Source organism: Erpetoichthys calabaricus, chromosome 6 (genome assembly GCF_900747795.2).
Source record: "Erpetoichthys calabaricus chromosome 6, fErpCal1.3, whole genome shotgun sequence".
Taxonomy (NCBI): domain Eukaryota; kingdom Metazoa; phylum Chordata; class Cladistia; order Polypteriformes; family Polypteridae; genus Erpetoichthys; species Erpetoichthys calabaricus.
In genome coordinates this window covers 163647318-163664924 of record NC_041399.2, presented here as the reverse complement: position 1 = coordinate 163664924, position 17607 = coordinate 163647318, and the positions used below count along the sequence as shown (strand labels likewise).

The following is a 17607-nucleotide window of genomic DNA, read 5'->3' as shown; positions in this document are numbered from 1 at the left end:
ACTGTGTAATGGCAAACAGAGAGTGAGATCAAACATATTGAGTGAGGCACTTTATTATGGCTCAGACACTTTCACTCTCTGACTTTCTAGCATTCTTTAGGTCCTTGCAAAGTAATATTTCTTGTTTTACCTGGGTTTTGTACTTGTTTACTCAAGAAAAAAATATCCAAAAAAGACGCCACATTTATTTTGTTTAGCTGCAGCTGCAAATACTTGAGCAATGGGAGATGACTGTAAAATCTGACCCAAATTTCAGAGGATAGCTTGAAAGGTAATTAAATCAAAATAATATGTTGCAATGAAGCTACAATAATAGAAAATATGGCAACCGCAATATGTAATTAGAAAATACAAGTTGCTCTTTAATCCTGTAACTTTATTGTCAGACATAGAATTTGCACCTATTAAGCAAGATCTTAAATCAATTAATGTCTCAAGAGAAAAAACTATAAATAGGCTTGAATTCTGCACTATAGAACAAAGGACAGTTGCACTCAGAATCTGTTTTCAGTATACATGAAAACTACCAAGTGAGATCAGCATGATTAAATAAGAACATTACAATTAGTTATATTTTGAGATTTCCATGTCCTTCAGGGTAATAACCTCCATTGGGCTCACCAAAAAAGAAGACAAACTGACTGGGTCAGATCATGGTCATATCATAACACTGTTATTACCACTAGGGTAAACCAAAAGTGGCTTGACAATATTTTTATCCACTGTATAAAACTGAGTGAGTTTTACAAGGGTGGAATTACTGATCTTTAATGAGCCAAGAGGTCACCCTGAAATTGCTGACTGTACCTAGGCTGATGTTGGACTCATGTACCTTGAGCTGCAATGAATGAGATTCAGGGCACTGTCAGTAATGAGTCCCACTTCTCTCTAGACCATCAGATTTGCCAATACAGACAATATAACCTGAACAACATTCTTGATTGGCACACCAGAACAATGAATATCCTGGTATGGGGTGCCACATGTCAGTCAGCTCAGCTATTTGATAGTGGCAGTTCAATCACATGAAAATAGGCTGAAAAGGTCCAATGTCCCACTATACATTTTGCAGCAGAGATTCCTGGTGCCATTTTGCAGTTTTAGAGTGCCTGACCTTAAGAGTGCTACCACCTACAGATAATGGATATGTGATGCTGCCAATGAGTTCTGAGAGCTTACAACTGAAAGGGTGCCCAAACCTTTGCAAAGTCCATATTTACTCTTTAATTTAAAAAAAACATTTTTAGATCAAAAAATAAATTGCTAACTATACAAAACATTTTAATAAAAATACAAATGTGTTTGCTTGTTTAATATTGGAGCTGCATTTACTTTTTTTCTTCAAATGTCAACAAAATATATAATTTGGTCAGGTGTGTCCAAATATCTGTATGGAGCTGTATGTTAAAAAGATCCATTAATGCCTTGTCTTCTTCAAATGTCTGAAAAAAACTCAGATGTCTCAATCTACTGTACAGCATGCTCAAGTAGAGCATGTCTGGCCACTCATACTGACACCTCACAAGTGTTTCTTTTACATATAATTTGATGTAGTATTTCATGTATGGTATTATATTTATTGCCTGTTGTTGGTATTGCACTACTACTACTAGTTTAAGGGAGACATGCAGTTAAGTATTTCATTGTAGTATGTATACTCGACAATAAATTTGAACTTAAAGTTCATAAGCTTCCATTCCACAACTTACCCACTTTCAGTCAGTACTGATGGACATGCAAAGCCTCATTCTGAACCAATAAATCATTGTTTTCCATTCATGTGCCTTTCCATTAGTTTTTATGCAAACTGGAGCACTGCTAAACTCTGCTTTTTATTACAAAATATACAGTTAGGTCCATAAATATTTAGACAGAGACAACTTTTTTCTAATTTTGGTTCTGTACATTACCACAATGAATTTTAAATGAAACAACTTAGATGCAGTTGAAGTGCAGACTTTCAGCTTTAATTCAGTGGGGTGAACAAAACGATTGCATAAAAATGTGAGGCAACTAAAGCATTTTTTTAACACAATCCCTTCTTTTCAGGGGCTCAAAAGTAATTGGACAATTGAGTTAAAGGCTATTTCATGGGCAGGTGTGGGCAAGTCCGTCATTATGTCATTGTCAATTAAGCAGATAAAAGGCCTGGAGTTGATTTGAGGTGTGGTGCTTGCATGTGGAAGATTTTGCTGTGAACAGACAACATGTGGTCAAAGGAGGTCTCCATGCAGGTGAAAGAAGCCATCCTTAAGCTGCGAAAACAGAAAAAACCCATCCAAAAAATTGCTACAATATTACGAGGGGCAAAATCTACAGTTTGGTACATCCTGAGAAAGAAAGCAAGCACTGGTGAACTCAGCAATGCAAAAAGACCTGGACGTCCACAGAAGACAACAGTGGTGGATGATCGCAGAATCATTTCCATGGTGAAGAGAAACCCCTTCACAACCGCCAACAAGTGAACAACACTCTCCGGGAGTAGGCGTATCGATATCCAAGTCTACCATAAAGTGAAGACTGCATGCAGGTAAATACAGAGGGTGCACTGCAAGGTGCAAGCCACTCATAAGCCTGAAGAATAGAAAGGCTAGATTGGACTTTGCTAAAGAACATCTAAAAAAGCCAGCACAGTTCTGGAAAAACATTCTTTGGACTGATGAAACCAAGATCAACCTCTACCAGAATGATGGCAAGAAAAAAGTATGGAGAAGGCGCGGAACAGCTCATTATCCAAAGCATACCACATCATCTTAAAACACGGTGGAGGCAGTGTGATGGCTTGGGCGTGCATGGCTGCCAGTGGCGCTGGGACACTAGTGTTTGTTGATGATGTGACACAGGACAGAAGCAGCTGAATGAATTCTGAGGTGTTCAGAGACATACTGTCTGCTCAAATCCAGCTAAATTCAGTCAAATTGATTGGGCGGCGTTTCATGATACAGATGGACAATGACCCAAAACATACAGCCAAAGCAACCCAGGAGTTTATTAAAGCAAAGAAGTGGAAAATTCTTGAATGGCCATGTCAGTCACCTGATCCTAACCCAGTTGAGCATGCATTTCACTTGTTGAAGACAACTTTAGACAGAAAGGCCCACAAACAAACAGCAACTGAAAGCCGCTGCAGTAAAGGCCTGGCAGAGCATTAAAAAGGAGGAAACCCAGCATCTGGTGATGTCCATGAGTTCAAGACTTCAGGCTGTCATTGCCAGCAAAGGGTTTTCAACCAAGTATTAGAAATGAACATTTTATTTCCAGTTATTTAATTTGTCCAATTACTTTTGAGCCCCTGAAATGAAGGGATTGTGTTAAAAAAATGCTTTAGTTGCCTCACATTTTTATGAAATCATTTTGTTCACCCCACTGAATTAAAGCTGAAAGTCTGCACTTCAACCGCATCTGAGTTGTTTCATTTAAAATGCATTGTGGTAATGTACAGAACCAAAATTAGAAAAAAGTTGTCTCTGTCCAAATATTTATGGACCTAACTGTATTTACTGCAAGGCATTATTTTTACAGTCTACAATAAATTCAAGTAATACATTCCAAATGCCAATTATAATTGTTTCAGAAAATCCCTTTGTTGCTTTAGTTTAATGAAAAAAGCACAGATATACCCTGTTATTCACTAAACATAAAATTACAAATTAATCAGTTGTAAATCAATTGTAAAGTGAATATTTAATAAATAATATTAAGCATTAGATTTTTTGAGACAATGCACATATTTTAAAAATAACCACAGCCCTTAAACATGTTTCTCATTATAGTTCTTCTTTACGCTCTGTTAGTAACATGTGCAAATTTTACAGTTCATCGTAGAAGTGTTTTCTTTTACTTTTTCTTTTTTAAACTTGCACCTACATTTTGGGACACCTTTGGACAGTTCCCATAAAGTAGTATGTAGTGTGGCAAGACCTTATGCATGAAGTCAAACCTAAATTTCTGAATAATACAAGCACTATGGTAAAGTGTTAGGTTGTAATTAATACAAAGGCTTTATTTCCTGTAGAATTTTTGCTGTTGTGTTGCATTTTGTCAGTATGTTAGTTAATCCCTTAATAAAAATGCACAAATACAGATGGTTTCTAGGAATGAGATATTTTTCACCACATTAACTATAAGGCCATAATAAAATTAAGGGAGTCCAGTGTTCTACTGACATGGGGGTGCATGGGGTGAAAGCCTTTACTTTCCAAAAAAAGAAAAGTTAACTATTCGAAGCACTTCTAATCTCCTAGTTGCTTTTGTCAAACAGAAATGCATCCTTAATGGAATTTCTTATTAGAAACAAAACCCATGGCAACAACAACCTATAAACATTGGAAAATGCTATTCTAAGATATTATTATTTCATTCTAAAACTCTAGGAGGAACACTAAATGAAGATTGCTCCAAAAAGGTTTAAACCTACTGGGATAGCTGAACACTTCAAAAGACTTTCAAGCTTGCAGTTTTGGGATTAAAGGCTAGAATGATAATGCCAGGAACTGAAAGTTAACAATTTGCTTCACTTAGCAACTCACAATTAATTTTGCTTATACTTTGATACGATTTGTTTCCAAGGACAAACATATGCAGCTTGAAGATTAAACTGTTTGTATGGTAATCTTGTTTAAATGCAGTGTTACCTAAAACAGAACACTTTTAAAGTTCTAAAAGCACACATACCATACTAATATCAAACAGATTTCATATGTGCTAAAATAACTATTATTTAAAGAAAAACGGGCATAAAAACACAATCTCCTAGGACAATTTTAATTAAATGTTAAAGGCAGGGAGTCAACACTGCATCCATTCAATAATGAAAGAGGTAAGATTATTACTCAACCACAGCAATATCCCAGCATGTAGAATATTAGGCAAAAAACGTTTTGCAAAAATATGCATACTAAGGCAACTGCACCCAGAGTAAAAGCTGCATAATAATACATTTAATTTAGTTTTTGTAGTAAACACAATGTTCACCGGGAAGCTGCTCAGTATACTTTTCTGTAACTCTGTTAATTATTGAATGTGCGGCTAACGGCCTAAAAAAAAGGCAGACACACAAATAAGAAAAAAAAAATCCTGAAAGTGCAACATGAACTCTGGTAACTGTGTTACAGTGAATTAATGTATTTATTAAAATAATAATTAGAAAAATATTTGGAGGGATACCTTGATTAATGAAGTAACTATTATAAGAATAACAATAAATATGACTATACTTTTTTAAATACTTAAATGGGTTTTGTTCATAAAATGCATATACCCGTTTTCTAACTTGCTTCAAGTTTAGAGTCATAGGAGCTAGAGCCTACCTTAGCAGCACCGGGCACAATGCAAGAACCAACCCTGGGTGATGCACTTGTCCACTGTATGACACACTCAGGCAAACATCCACAATTCAGACTTGCCTGTTAGTCTAACATATTTAAAAACATAAATGTGTTATATGACAATTAGATAGGTTTCTCTAATTCCATCTCAAATCCAAAATCCTGGCAGTGCTGTCCTACCTTTGCTAGTGTTAGCCTCCATCAAAGCATTACATAAACTTTAAAATGGATTTATTCTAGGGCTTAAGTAAAATCACATTAAGTAAATTACTTTTAAATTCTAAACTAGTCTGGTGAAGATTCTGCTGTGGTCATTTGGGTTGTTGTCCTGCCAAAGTTGGATTCTGAGTTTCCGTTTTGACTTTTCTTACATAGGGTAACTATTACATTAGACAAGTAAGGATTATATTATAGAGTGTGTTGGTCAGGCAACTTATTAACCAAATAAAATGTATTGAAGAATCTTCAGAATTCATTTAATTTCATTTCATTTTCAGTATTTGGAATCAAGGTGGAATGATTTTCTACACTGTTTCCACACTGTCCTAGAAGCCAGACAGCGTTATGTTTAGGGGGTTCATCGTCAAAAGCACAGTTTCAGACTTGTTACTGGTGTCTTGGAGGATTCTCTAATGAGCATCTTTCTATGACCAAGGAATAGCTTTTACTGTTTTTAGTTTAGTTTGTAATTACACAAACAAAATTTTTTGTAAAATTATGCTTTGGTTCATTACTATCTTTAGGGACCCATTACAGATACTTGAGAGATGTCAAGTGTTAGCTATAACTTCTCATGCACATATAATGGCATAGTAAAGGCCACCAATATTTTTAGGGCTGTTCACGCTCTTTCTGAATTACAAGATACATTGGTATGTGCTTACCATCTTGAAATTCTGTTAAGGTCACAGATTGAACGGTCTGTCACTTGGAAAAGGCAGGTATACCAAATGAAGTGGTCACTTGGTGTACATTAACCTTTACACAACACAGAAAGACTCTATTCACATAATTCTGTGAATTCAGAAAGGACAAAATTAATGAGAGTGAATATTTGCTACAGGTAATATATATATATATATATTGATCAACTGTGTAAAATAATAACAGATGATGCTTTCTTTACTAATAAATTCACTTCACTATAAACCTCAGGGACCAATATTTGTAGATTTCAGCTGTATACATTCTTTCTTCTAAAATTAACCACTGCTTCTTAGATATATAAATAGAACCTTATTACCATGCCAACATTTTTACCAAGTAATGAAATAACTCACTTGCAAGGCTCAACTGAGCATACAAGGACAGTTTTAATTCCTTTTACAATTTTGATGCATATTATATGACTTTGTTTCAAAAAATAAGTTAACGGTACACTAAAAGGGTACTGTATAGTGCATTTTAAAGAAATGTGAATTGTGATTATGAACAATTCACTGAAGTCTGTTAATGCTTTGGAACATGATAAATGTTATCGGGAACATTTTATTTTCCAATAAAATGGCCATTTTACTAAGAGATAAATTGAACAAGTTGCTAAACTTGAAGTGAGCTTCCTGTACAAATATTGTTAGATATTGAAACGAACAGAATAACAAAATATAAACAAATACGCATTTAGGGAAAAAGAAAACCTTTTGTTAATACAATATTCCAAAAACACCTATCATTTACTTTATGCATGTGTATTGTAAAAACAATACATGCTAGTGATAGCTTTTACTTTTAAAATCTTTAAAAACTACCTATAAAATATCCTTAAAAAAGGCTGTAAATAAAACTCCTTGCTACTATGTCTTTGTTTGTTCTTGTGAATTCCTTTACCAAGACTCTGCTCTAACCACTTTTAATTACCGTTTGTCTTCATTGGTTTCTGATCTTACCAACCTATTAACAACTAAAATACAAGTTTGCCTGAATATAAATATACAGACAAACTTTAAATTTTTGTTATTTAAACAATAATGATTAGGTTCAACACAACACATTCACAATGCTTTTAGTATATGTGTGCACAGTGTGATGCAGTGATAGTGCTGCTGCTTTGCAGTAAGGAGACTGTGGAAGATTGTGGGTTCGCTTCCCGGTTCCTCCCTGTGAGGATAGTGCTTTGAGTACTGAGAAAAGTGCTATATAAATGTAATGAATTATTATTATTATTATTACAACAGAAAACATTCAACCAAAGAGAAACACCTAGAAGCATATTGCCCTACTACTTACATTTATCTGAAATAGTTGTATGCACCCATGTACAGAAACAAAAGGTCACATTCTGTACTTTTTACTGAAATGAGATATTTTACACGCATACCAAAACAGAAAATTTTATGTAGTTTGCAAACAACACTATAGGTTTAAAGTGAGTTAATATTTGTCTCAAATAACAACTCTCAGGCTGAACATAAGAACATTAAAAGGTTGACAAACTAAAAGAAACCATTTATTTAATCTACCTTGTTTATGCACAAATGTGAATATAATTAAGACAGTCCTAACTTGTAGTGTGCCAAAACACTTGATTCTCACAGGGTCTGTTCCTGCTTTGTGCCCTATGCCAGCTGGGATAGATTCCAGCTGACAACCTGCAACCCTATTCAGGATAAAGCGGGTTAGATAATGACTGACTTTCTTACTTGATAAACGTGAAAGCAGTGTCATAATAATGTAAGCTGCTGCTGCCACTTCTCTGCAACAAAAAAAGTTGTTCATAGGACACAGTATTTACATTCTTGCAAGAAAAACAAACTGCCAGCAGCTCTCTAAAGGACTATAGAAACAAAGCACATGCAAATATAACCTTAAAATACAAACACACAAAAACAAAACTATTTATAATCAATGTTCTTTATGAATTCCCTAAACCTCTTTTAGAAAGTTAATAATAATAAACTTGAACTGCAGATGTATTCATGTGCCTTGTGAAAATAACCCTAATATCATCATAACACAAACAGGGCAAACTATTATAATTTACTCAATACCTGAAGCTATATGTAAAAAAACATCTATATCTAGCAGGGTAAAAAGAAAAAAAAACAAGTCCTAAAATACATTTATACACCTTAAAACTCAACAGGAAAAATACATTAGGTTACCTATGCATATACCACAAGAAAACGAAAAAGCATGATTTCTACACAAAAAGCTTCAAGAAGGTATCTGAATTTTCGCTGGGACACACTAAGTGATATTTAGGGGCTCTTAATGCCTATGAGTTCATTTTGAACCTCCCATGTTAGACATTCCTTTTATAAAGAAAAACCCATCTGTATTTGTATAATTTTAACAACCCTGTGTGGAGGCTGTTCGAGTGGCTGGGAAAACCGAACTTGACGCTTGAGAATACTTATTGCTTCCGACTGCTGCTGCTTAAAAAGAAAAGGACAATAAGGTAAGTAGGAAAGTAGACAATCTTTATTACATAGTGTTTAAAGATCTCAGAACAAACTTTCTACATAATTTACTCTTTTTGCTTTTATTTTAATAAACTAAAACATGATTACTCACCTAACAGAAGCTTTTTATACACTATGATAAAGGAAATTTCATGACTATACCTTATCTTTCAATACAGGAGATCAAAATACAATAAATTTAACTTTAATATTATTCTTTCATCTGTTCATTATATGCACATATTTTGTTCTGTTCAGATTTATCTACCCTGGAAGGAATTGGCAGATACCTCGAACTTTGGACATATAGTATAAACACTAATCAATTTTTTTAAGTATGTACTGTTTGCAATTTCTGTCACTTTGATATATCTGCCTCCACATTTATTCCTGCTCTTTAGACAACATGCCACAAAGTGAAAAACACAAGCATTTATTACTTTACGACAGGTAAAATGCATTTTCTTACAAAACATTAGAAGTGTGTAACAACTGCTTACATGTTATAATGTGATCACATTGCACCTGTCACACTTCATTTCTGGACTGGACACATGTAAACTCAAGACCTTTTTGATTTGTAGCATGTTTGAAAAGCATAAAAATGAGCAACTTAGCTGACTTAATGTGAAATAAATTAGCATATTTCTAGCCATGGAACTTTCAGTATTCAGTACTGTTTGAAGTGATTTTACTTTAATTATGAAAAGCTTTAGCCACTACAAAATATAGCACTGAGAATCACCAAAAGAAAATACATAAGATTATATCTAAAGGTGTCTCATAATTCTGTTTGAAAATTACATTTTAAACACTAATAATCTGAAATCAATTAATAAAAAAAATTGCCTGGATTATATTAAAATAAAAATCACAATAGTTGGCTTTACAAGGTTTAAAATATAAACTAAATGTACAATCTGGCTGTGATGGAATTATTTTTATTTCATATATGATGACTTACTCGCAACTGAGCCACTGCAGCCTTTCCTTCCTCACTCTCTTCATCAAGTTCATCATCACTCCACTCCCACTCTCCATCTACAGTCTTGTGTAGTCGACCACTTGATCCTGGCACCCGCCGCACCTGTTGAAGTTAACAGGGGGGTTGTACAATACAGATGACAAATAATTAAATGAACTTTTTAAAAATATATAGGTGTTCTGTATTTTCATCTCCTCTCTCCTATGACAAACATGTTTGCATTTACTTTGATTAAGCATTTTTGTGGTACATTACAAAACTTTACATGTATCATTTGCTTGGTGCTGGCTTAAACAGAATTTCATGGGGTTTTGGTGTGTAAGAAGGCAGTGGCGGACTGTGCATTTCACACCTAGGCCTTCAGTAGTGCTCCGTCTGAATCAACTCGCCCCTCAAAAACTAATTTATGGTTATAAAACCATCTTAATATGCAGAAATACAGTAAAAAGAGCCGTTGCATCGCAGACAGATAACTCCTTTAGCCACAATAAATGCCTTTATTGAATAGACAAACCAGGGGTGAACAAGTTCCTTTCTACTGCAGCTACAGCCGCGACACACATAAACATCAATAATAACTCATAAACTTGCAATATTATTTAGGAAAATCGCAACATTTTACTCACCAAAAATTTGTATTATTATTTGTAAACAAAATCCATCCTCCTCTCTTTCCTCAAAAACAGTTCAATTACTAGCAGATTATCCGTGCGCTTCAGTTCCATCACGAAGCCCCATTTCTATCGCCATCGAAGCTAATGCTGAAAGTCGAACCTGCCCTGTCGTATTTCTGGCATAAGTTTTAATTCGCTTTAGGGCTGAAAATGTCCGCTCGACAGAAGCAGTGGATACGGGAATGGTCACCGCCAAACATACCAATGTGTACAGCTGCCCCATGCTCCATGCCCCATTTTTCTGATGAAGGAAGTCAAGGAGATCAGTGGGAGATTTTCCTGCAAAATCATCTACGGCATACTTACACCATCCTATCCAATCAACGGGTCTGAATACGGTGACGTTGCCGTAATCATCCATGGCATACTTACACCATCCTATCCAATCAACGGGTCTGAATACGGTGACATTGCTGTACGCCTGCTAGAGCAGGGGTGGGCAGATTCAGTCCTGGAGGGCCGCAGTGGTTGCAGGTTTTTGTTCCAACCCAGTTGCTTAATTAGAAACCAATCCTTGTCAATTATTTAATTTCATGGCTTGCTAGTGCTGTAACGTTGCCATGTCAGGTCATTCTCATATCCTAGATTTATTTTCCTTTCTAAGGATATCATCCAAATGATTTGAAGTCTAAAACAGACGAGTAATTCTCAGTGCTTCACTTTTTTCTCTTCACTTTCCTTCCAAGTATTTAATTAAACCAAATAGTGCATGATAAATACACACAGGTGTAAATGAAAACAAGCTAAATGGAGAAATGCTGGTCTCTTTTGTCATTTGCATGGTATTGCTAATTAGGAGCAATTAAAAACCAAGAATACAGCTGTTTAAGACTAAAATAAGCAATAAGGGTTCAAAATCTTAACGAGAGAGACAATTAAAGTGAAGCTGAAGTGTTACTTGAGCAATAAGGGCTTCTTATTAAGCAATTGGGTTGGAGCAAAAACCTGCAGCCACTGCGGCCCTCCAGGACTGAATCTGCCCACCCCTGTGCTAGAGGGCCCCAGTAACACCAACTCAAAATCTGATTGGTTGAAGCAACAGTTTAATCAACATTTATTTTGTGTTAGAGGGCCTGCAGAATGGATAGTGAAGGCCTCCGGGCAAACTTCATTGACTTTGACCCTGCCTGGCAACAAATGATGGCTGAAATGTGATTGGTTAAATGCTTTAATACGCAAATACATGTCTGGAAGCAGCTCAACAATCGGAAAAGCTATGAAAGGAAGCAGACAGACTATTTGGAATTATTTAATAAGTATTCATGGACAAAATATAATTAACATCAGTCTGTGCTTCAGATATTTTTTTAGGCCAGCAGAGAAGGCTTTGCAGGCCCTGACGGTCCACCACTGTAAGAAGGTATACAGTATTTTTAACAATACATTTCTGTATAACATCTAAAACAGTACTTTGTACCAAGATTATTTTTATAGCTTAAAAAAATACTATTTTGGAATTTAATAGCAAATTTTAAGTTAGAGGTTGTTCTGTCCTCTGTTAAAATGTGTTCGTGGGGGGCCTCTAGTGGCTTGATTGGGTATTGTTTTATATTGCTATTAAGACTCCATCTTGAAGCAGGCAGCAGAATCCGTTTCCATCCGCTGTTTATTTGCCCTTGTAAAGGCATAATCTGTAGGTATTTTGTTTCTTTATTAGTATATACATTGTTTTGAGTTCTAGTTGTTCCTTTTACTATTTTGCAAATGTTTAGTGTGTACATAAATATATACAGCATGTATATGATTGTTCAGGCCTATTATTATGCATTTGAATATGAAGCGGCAGGATGTCTTTGCGCTAAAGGATCTGTTTTGTAATGTTTATGTCATTTCATAAGGAAATAATAACAAGTAGTCTGTATTACATTTGAAGGCATTTTTAAGGAAAAATGTATATTAAGTTAACAAATTCTGATAGGTATTGCTTTTTTTACTTTACAGTTTCACACCACTTTCATTAAATGCCTGAATATCATCAGTGCCTTGGGTGTTTGTTGAAGTAGTGTTTAGCTCGCTGCATAACTATGTACGCAAACGCGTGGTGAGGGCAGAAGAGAGGTAATTTGGGAACAAAAACCAGACTCAATACCATAGGAAGCTAGATCAAGAAATATTCCCTAGGGAAAACTTTCTATGATTATTAGGAATGCTGCAGTGGCAAGGCTTGTGTGATCAAAGCCATGAAGTCACTCCAAACATCAACACACTCCTATGTAAAACAAACTGACATAGCCAAGAAAAGGTTATTTAGGTGATGATGAACAACAGTCTAAAACTAACTTGAGAGCTCAAACAAAAGTGTAAAACATAATTTTGTTTCTTTTTAAAAGTTAACCATTAAAATAACATCTAAAAATGGAACAAATTCTGAACTAAGAATGCAACAGGATCAAAGTTGAAAAAAAGATAATTATGCAACTTTAGGGAACATTAAAAGATGTGATATTATTTCATTAAATTACAATGACCTTGACTGCTCATGTTATTGAAAGATAAAGAATTATAATAAACTTTTTCTTTAAGTTGGTTGTAATAACCTTTTAGAACATATTTCAGAATCCTGCCTCTCCCATGATTTTACCCCAGACTGTGACGACATGTGAACAGTCGTCACCTAGAAATTTAGCAGCCTTACCAAATTGTTAAAGCTACTTAAACCCAGTAATAGGTTCTGTGTGTGAAAGAATCTGAGAAGATTACTAAATGGTAAATAATATTTACAATACTTTATAATAACTTTCATGTTTTCATTAGTACATCCTTATAAACCTTTACAAAGGTTGAATAGTTACAAACTTAGGTTAGGTCTGTCAAAATGATGTACAAATAATGAATAAATAATTTGTAAAGATGCATTATATAATTTGTATTAATAACTTATTAATGAAAGTTAAAATACAGTTTTAGCAATGTATACATAATCATTTAATTTCATTTAAAATTGTTTAAATATAGATTAACCAATACTTTAATGATCTGTTAAAGAAACGTATTATAAACTGTAACCATAATTAATTTCCATCCCATAATTTTCTTCAAGGACAGCTTACTACCATTAGAAAAATGTTACTTTCTCAATAGGACAGACGGGAATTACGAGTTTAAGATTTGGAAATTCCACAAAACCACCCTAGAAACTCTGAGCTCCAAGTGAGACGATTCAGAGAAAACAACGCTGTCCAAAATCTTTAAGTTGTAACATATAGTGGACTCTTCACCTTAGTCAATTGTATAAATAAAAAATATAGCCTGGTCAGACAGAAATGCAATTTTTGTGATCAAACTGCGGGAGCAAAGTGATACACATTTAATATGTTTACTTTACTCTTTGTTTTTTGCAGACCAAGTAACAAATCAGCAGTGACCTGGCATTTCTCCAAAAAGACCAATGGGAAAGTCACAGAAATGTACCGAAGTGGGAAGGTCAAAGTCAGAGCTACAAAAACTCCAGTATCTATTATTATATAAGTCTCCTTGTAAACATTACCAAATAAAAATAACAGCTTTTGTTTATTACTACCAGAATAGTGTACAAATAAGAGCCTTTCCAAGCAGCACCCATATGCAGGAATCTTTACATTTAATGAGCTTCAAAGTAGAAAATATCTAGTGTGTTTTTGAAATGTATGCCAGACAGTTCTTTCATATATAAAGTTTGCAATATTAATCCACACAGACAGAAAAGTGTATTTATATAATTTTACCTTTTTTGACCTCTCTGTGATTGTAGGTGCCTTCTGAAGCAGCTTCTCTTGTAAAAATTCTTTATTCTAAAAGTCAAGAAAATGAAAATGCTTATTATGTTATACACCACAAAAAAGAGATGTAAGCTGTTGCTGTTGTGTGACTGGCAAACTTAAAATTAAATACAGAAAGCAAAATTGTTGTTAACAAAGAGTTACAAAAATATTATCTTGCAGACACTCACTACCTGAATGTGTGCTGTGACATTACCTTTAAAGATTAATCACTTTAGGACTCAGATACCGTTGAAGAAGTCTGATACATAAAATAAAGTTATTGTCCTCTTAAATGAAAGGCTATTAAAAATTTTAGTAAACAATTTAACAACTATGAAAGTCAAAGTGTATATCATATACAACAATAGCATACCTGCATGACTTATAAATAACAGCAAAGTAGATCATTTTATTTATAACAGCTTTCATTTTATAAACAGAAATCAAACAGTACATATTGCACATTCATATTAAATGATTTGATTCAAGACGTGGGGACAAGTATTGTAAGTTCTTTCCTGCTTTACTTTCTTCTATAGCAATAAACTAAAATAAAGTATGGTGCTGTGGAAAGATAAGGCTACATCTTAAACATTATATGTAAAATTGTATAACAAATGAATATTTGGAAATTAAATCTTCATTTTACTCCTATTAATGGGGTGAAGTGTCCGAATCAAAATGTAAGAATGAAAGAATGTACTTCGTAATCACTTAATATTATTAATAATAAAGTCAAAGAGAACTTTATTGTCAACCATATACAAGTATACAGATAGACAAAATTGTGAAGCTCAGGGTCCGCAGTGTAACAACATGACGTGCAAATAATAAATTAAAAATAGAATTAAAATTTAAAATTAAAACACAAACAAGACAAGACATTGTGCAAAGATACACAAAGAAGTAGCAGCAATATTGATGTGTAAGATATGTAATATAATAAATAAATAATAAATAATAGATATAGATAATACAGAAATTATCAGTGTATGATAATAGTTGTTTAAGACATGTGTAAACAATGACAGGTCAGAATGTTTCACAGCAGAAGGATAACAAGAGTGTCAAAATACTTAAAGGTCAGTATGAGATTTTCAGTTCTTCTCTACATGCCCATTAGTCTTTGCAGGAAAGTGGCTTACATGTATAAAAGTTCTGTTTTTAGAGGTGGTTGAGGCAGTGTGGAAGGTCCCAGGGGGCAGCCTGGTGTTAAGGAGTCTAACAGCTTGGGGGTAAAACTCTCCTGTAGCCTGGCAGATCTGGCTTTGATGCTGTAGTATCTGTCTTCTCTTGGATGGCAGAAGTGTGAAAAGTCCATGTGAGGGGTGTAAGGAGTCCTGCACAATGTTGCAGGCCTTGTGGACATTGCGTTTGTAAAATATGTCCTGTAGTGAAGGGAGAGGCACCCCAATAATGTTCTCTGCTGTCTTCACTATCCTTTGCAGGCACTTGCAGTCGGATATGTTGCAATTGCCATACCAGACAGTGATGCAGCTGGTCAGAACACTCTCAATGGTGCCTCTGTAGAACATGGTGAGGATGGAAGGGGGAAGACTTGCTCACTTCAGTCGCCTCAGGAAGTGTAGTCTCTGCTGGGCTTTCTTGATTAGTGATGAGGTGTTATGTGTCCACGTAAGTTCCTCAGTTATGTGTACACCGAGGAACTTGGTACTCCTAACAGTCTCCACATCTAAACCGTTGATGCTGAGTGGGATGTGGGCAGGACGTGATTTTCTCAAGTCCACGATTATCTCTTTTGTCTTGTCGACATTCAGAGATAGTTCATAGATCAGGGGTGGGCAAATTTATTCCTGGAGGGCCGCAGTGGCTACGGGTTTTTGTTCCAACCCAGTTGCTTAATTAGAAAACAATCCTTGCCAATAATTACATTTCATGGATTGTTAGTGCTTTAACTCTGCTATGTCAAGTCATTCTCATATCCTTGATTTTCTTTTCCATTCTAAGGATATCATCCAAATACTTTGAAGTGTAAAACGGATGGGTAATTCTCAATCCTTCACTTTTTTCTCTTCTCTTTCCTTCCAAGTATTTAATTAAACCAAACAGTGCACGATAAATACACACAGGTGTAAAGGGTAACAAGCAAAATGGATAACTGCTGGTTTCTTTTGTCATTTGCATCTTATTGCTAATAAGGAGCAATTAAAAACCAAGAATGCAGCTGTTTAAGACTCAAATAAGCAACAAGGGTTCATAATCTTAACAAGGGAGATAACTAAAATGAATCAGAAGTGTTGCTAGAGCAATAAGGGCTTCTTATTAAGCAATTGGGTTGGAACAAAAACCTGTAGCCACTGCGGCCCTCCAGGAATGAATTTGCCCACCCCTGTCATAGATCATAGTTCTGGCGCCGCCGAGAGTGGCAGCCTTTTCAGCAGCTCCATGTATGACTGTATGTGTACTTTTCTACTTTTATTTTTCTGTTTTTATTTATTGATCACTCCTATCACTTTATTTTATGTGGATTTGTTCCCTGGACACACTTACTTTTACAACGTGGGCATGGATTTTTACACGCCGAGACTCGTCTATTCAAGTACTCAACTTCGAGCGCTGAGATTTTTGTGAATTTCCCCTTGGGATTAATAAAGTATCTATCTATCTAGATATATTGTTGTCTTCACACCATGTAGACAGCCGTTCCACCTCATCTCCGTATGCTGTTTCATTATCCCTGCTTATCAGTCCCAGCACCGTCGTATCATCCGCAAACTTGATGATGTGGTTGGTGTTGTACGTGGCTGTGCAGTCGTGAGTCAGCAGGGTGAACGGCACTGGACTAAGCACGCAGCCCTGCGGTGCTCCAGTGCTCAGTGTGATGACGCTGGAAGTGTTGTAGCCCATCTGAACTGACTGGGGCATCTCTGTCAAGAAGTCCAGGATCCAATTGCAGAGGGTGGTGTTCAGGCCCAACCTGCTCAGTTTTACAACCAGCTTTGGAGGGATGATTGTGTTGAAGGTGGAGCTAAAGTCTATGAATAGCATCCTAACATATGTGTCTTTTTATCCAGATGTGTCAGGGAGAGGTGAAGGGCAGGGCATATGGCATCCTCAGTTGACCTGTTTGAGCGGTATGCAAACTGAAGAGGGTCAAGGGAGGCAGGGAGATTAGTCTTTATGTGTGACATGACAAAAATTAATAATTAGTAGAAATTCAACACCCTGCAGGGGAAAAGTTAACGCACTCTATAGTAGTAATACTTGCAATACTTGGGAGGTGCTGTGAGGCAGGAATGACAGCTATGTGCTACCACTCGGCAAGTGTGAAAACATGTACACAAAACTTCAATCTGATTAAATTTAAATGTATGCCTATAACATATGTTCAGGACTTCTTAACTAATTGCAGTCTTTCTCTCATTAGACCACTGAAGCACATGCATATATTATCATACAAGTAGTAGCAGGAAATATCTTTGTGTAGTAATGAAATATGCTACTTTACAGTGAAAAATT

At 35.4% G+C, this 17607-nt stretch overlaps 1 protein-coding gene across 1 annotated transcript in view; it reads right to left on the bottom strand.

Annotated features, from left to right (window-relative positions):
* oxsr1b (oxidative stress responsive kinase 1b) overlaps positions 1–17607 on the bottom strand; it is a 279446-nt gene that overhangs the window by 52849 nt on the left and 208990 nt on the right. Inside the window, exons 10-11 of the mRNA XM_028804090.2 lie at positions 14092–14157; positions 9693–9815 (exon numbers count right to left, since the gene is read on the bottom strand). Coding sequence (XP_028659923.1) covers positions 9693–9815; positions 14092–14157 — 189 coding nt within the window. The remainder of the gene's footprint in view (positions 1–9692; positions 9816–14091; positions 14158–17607) is intronic.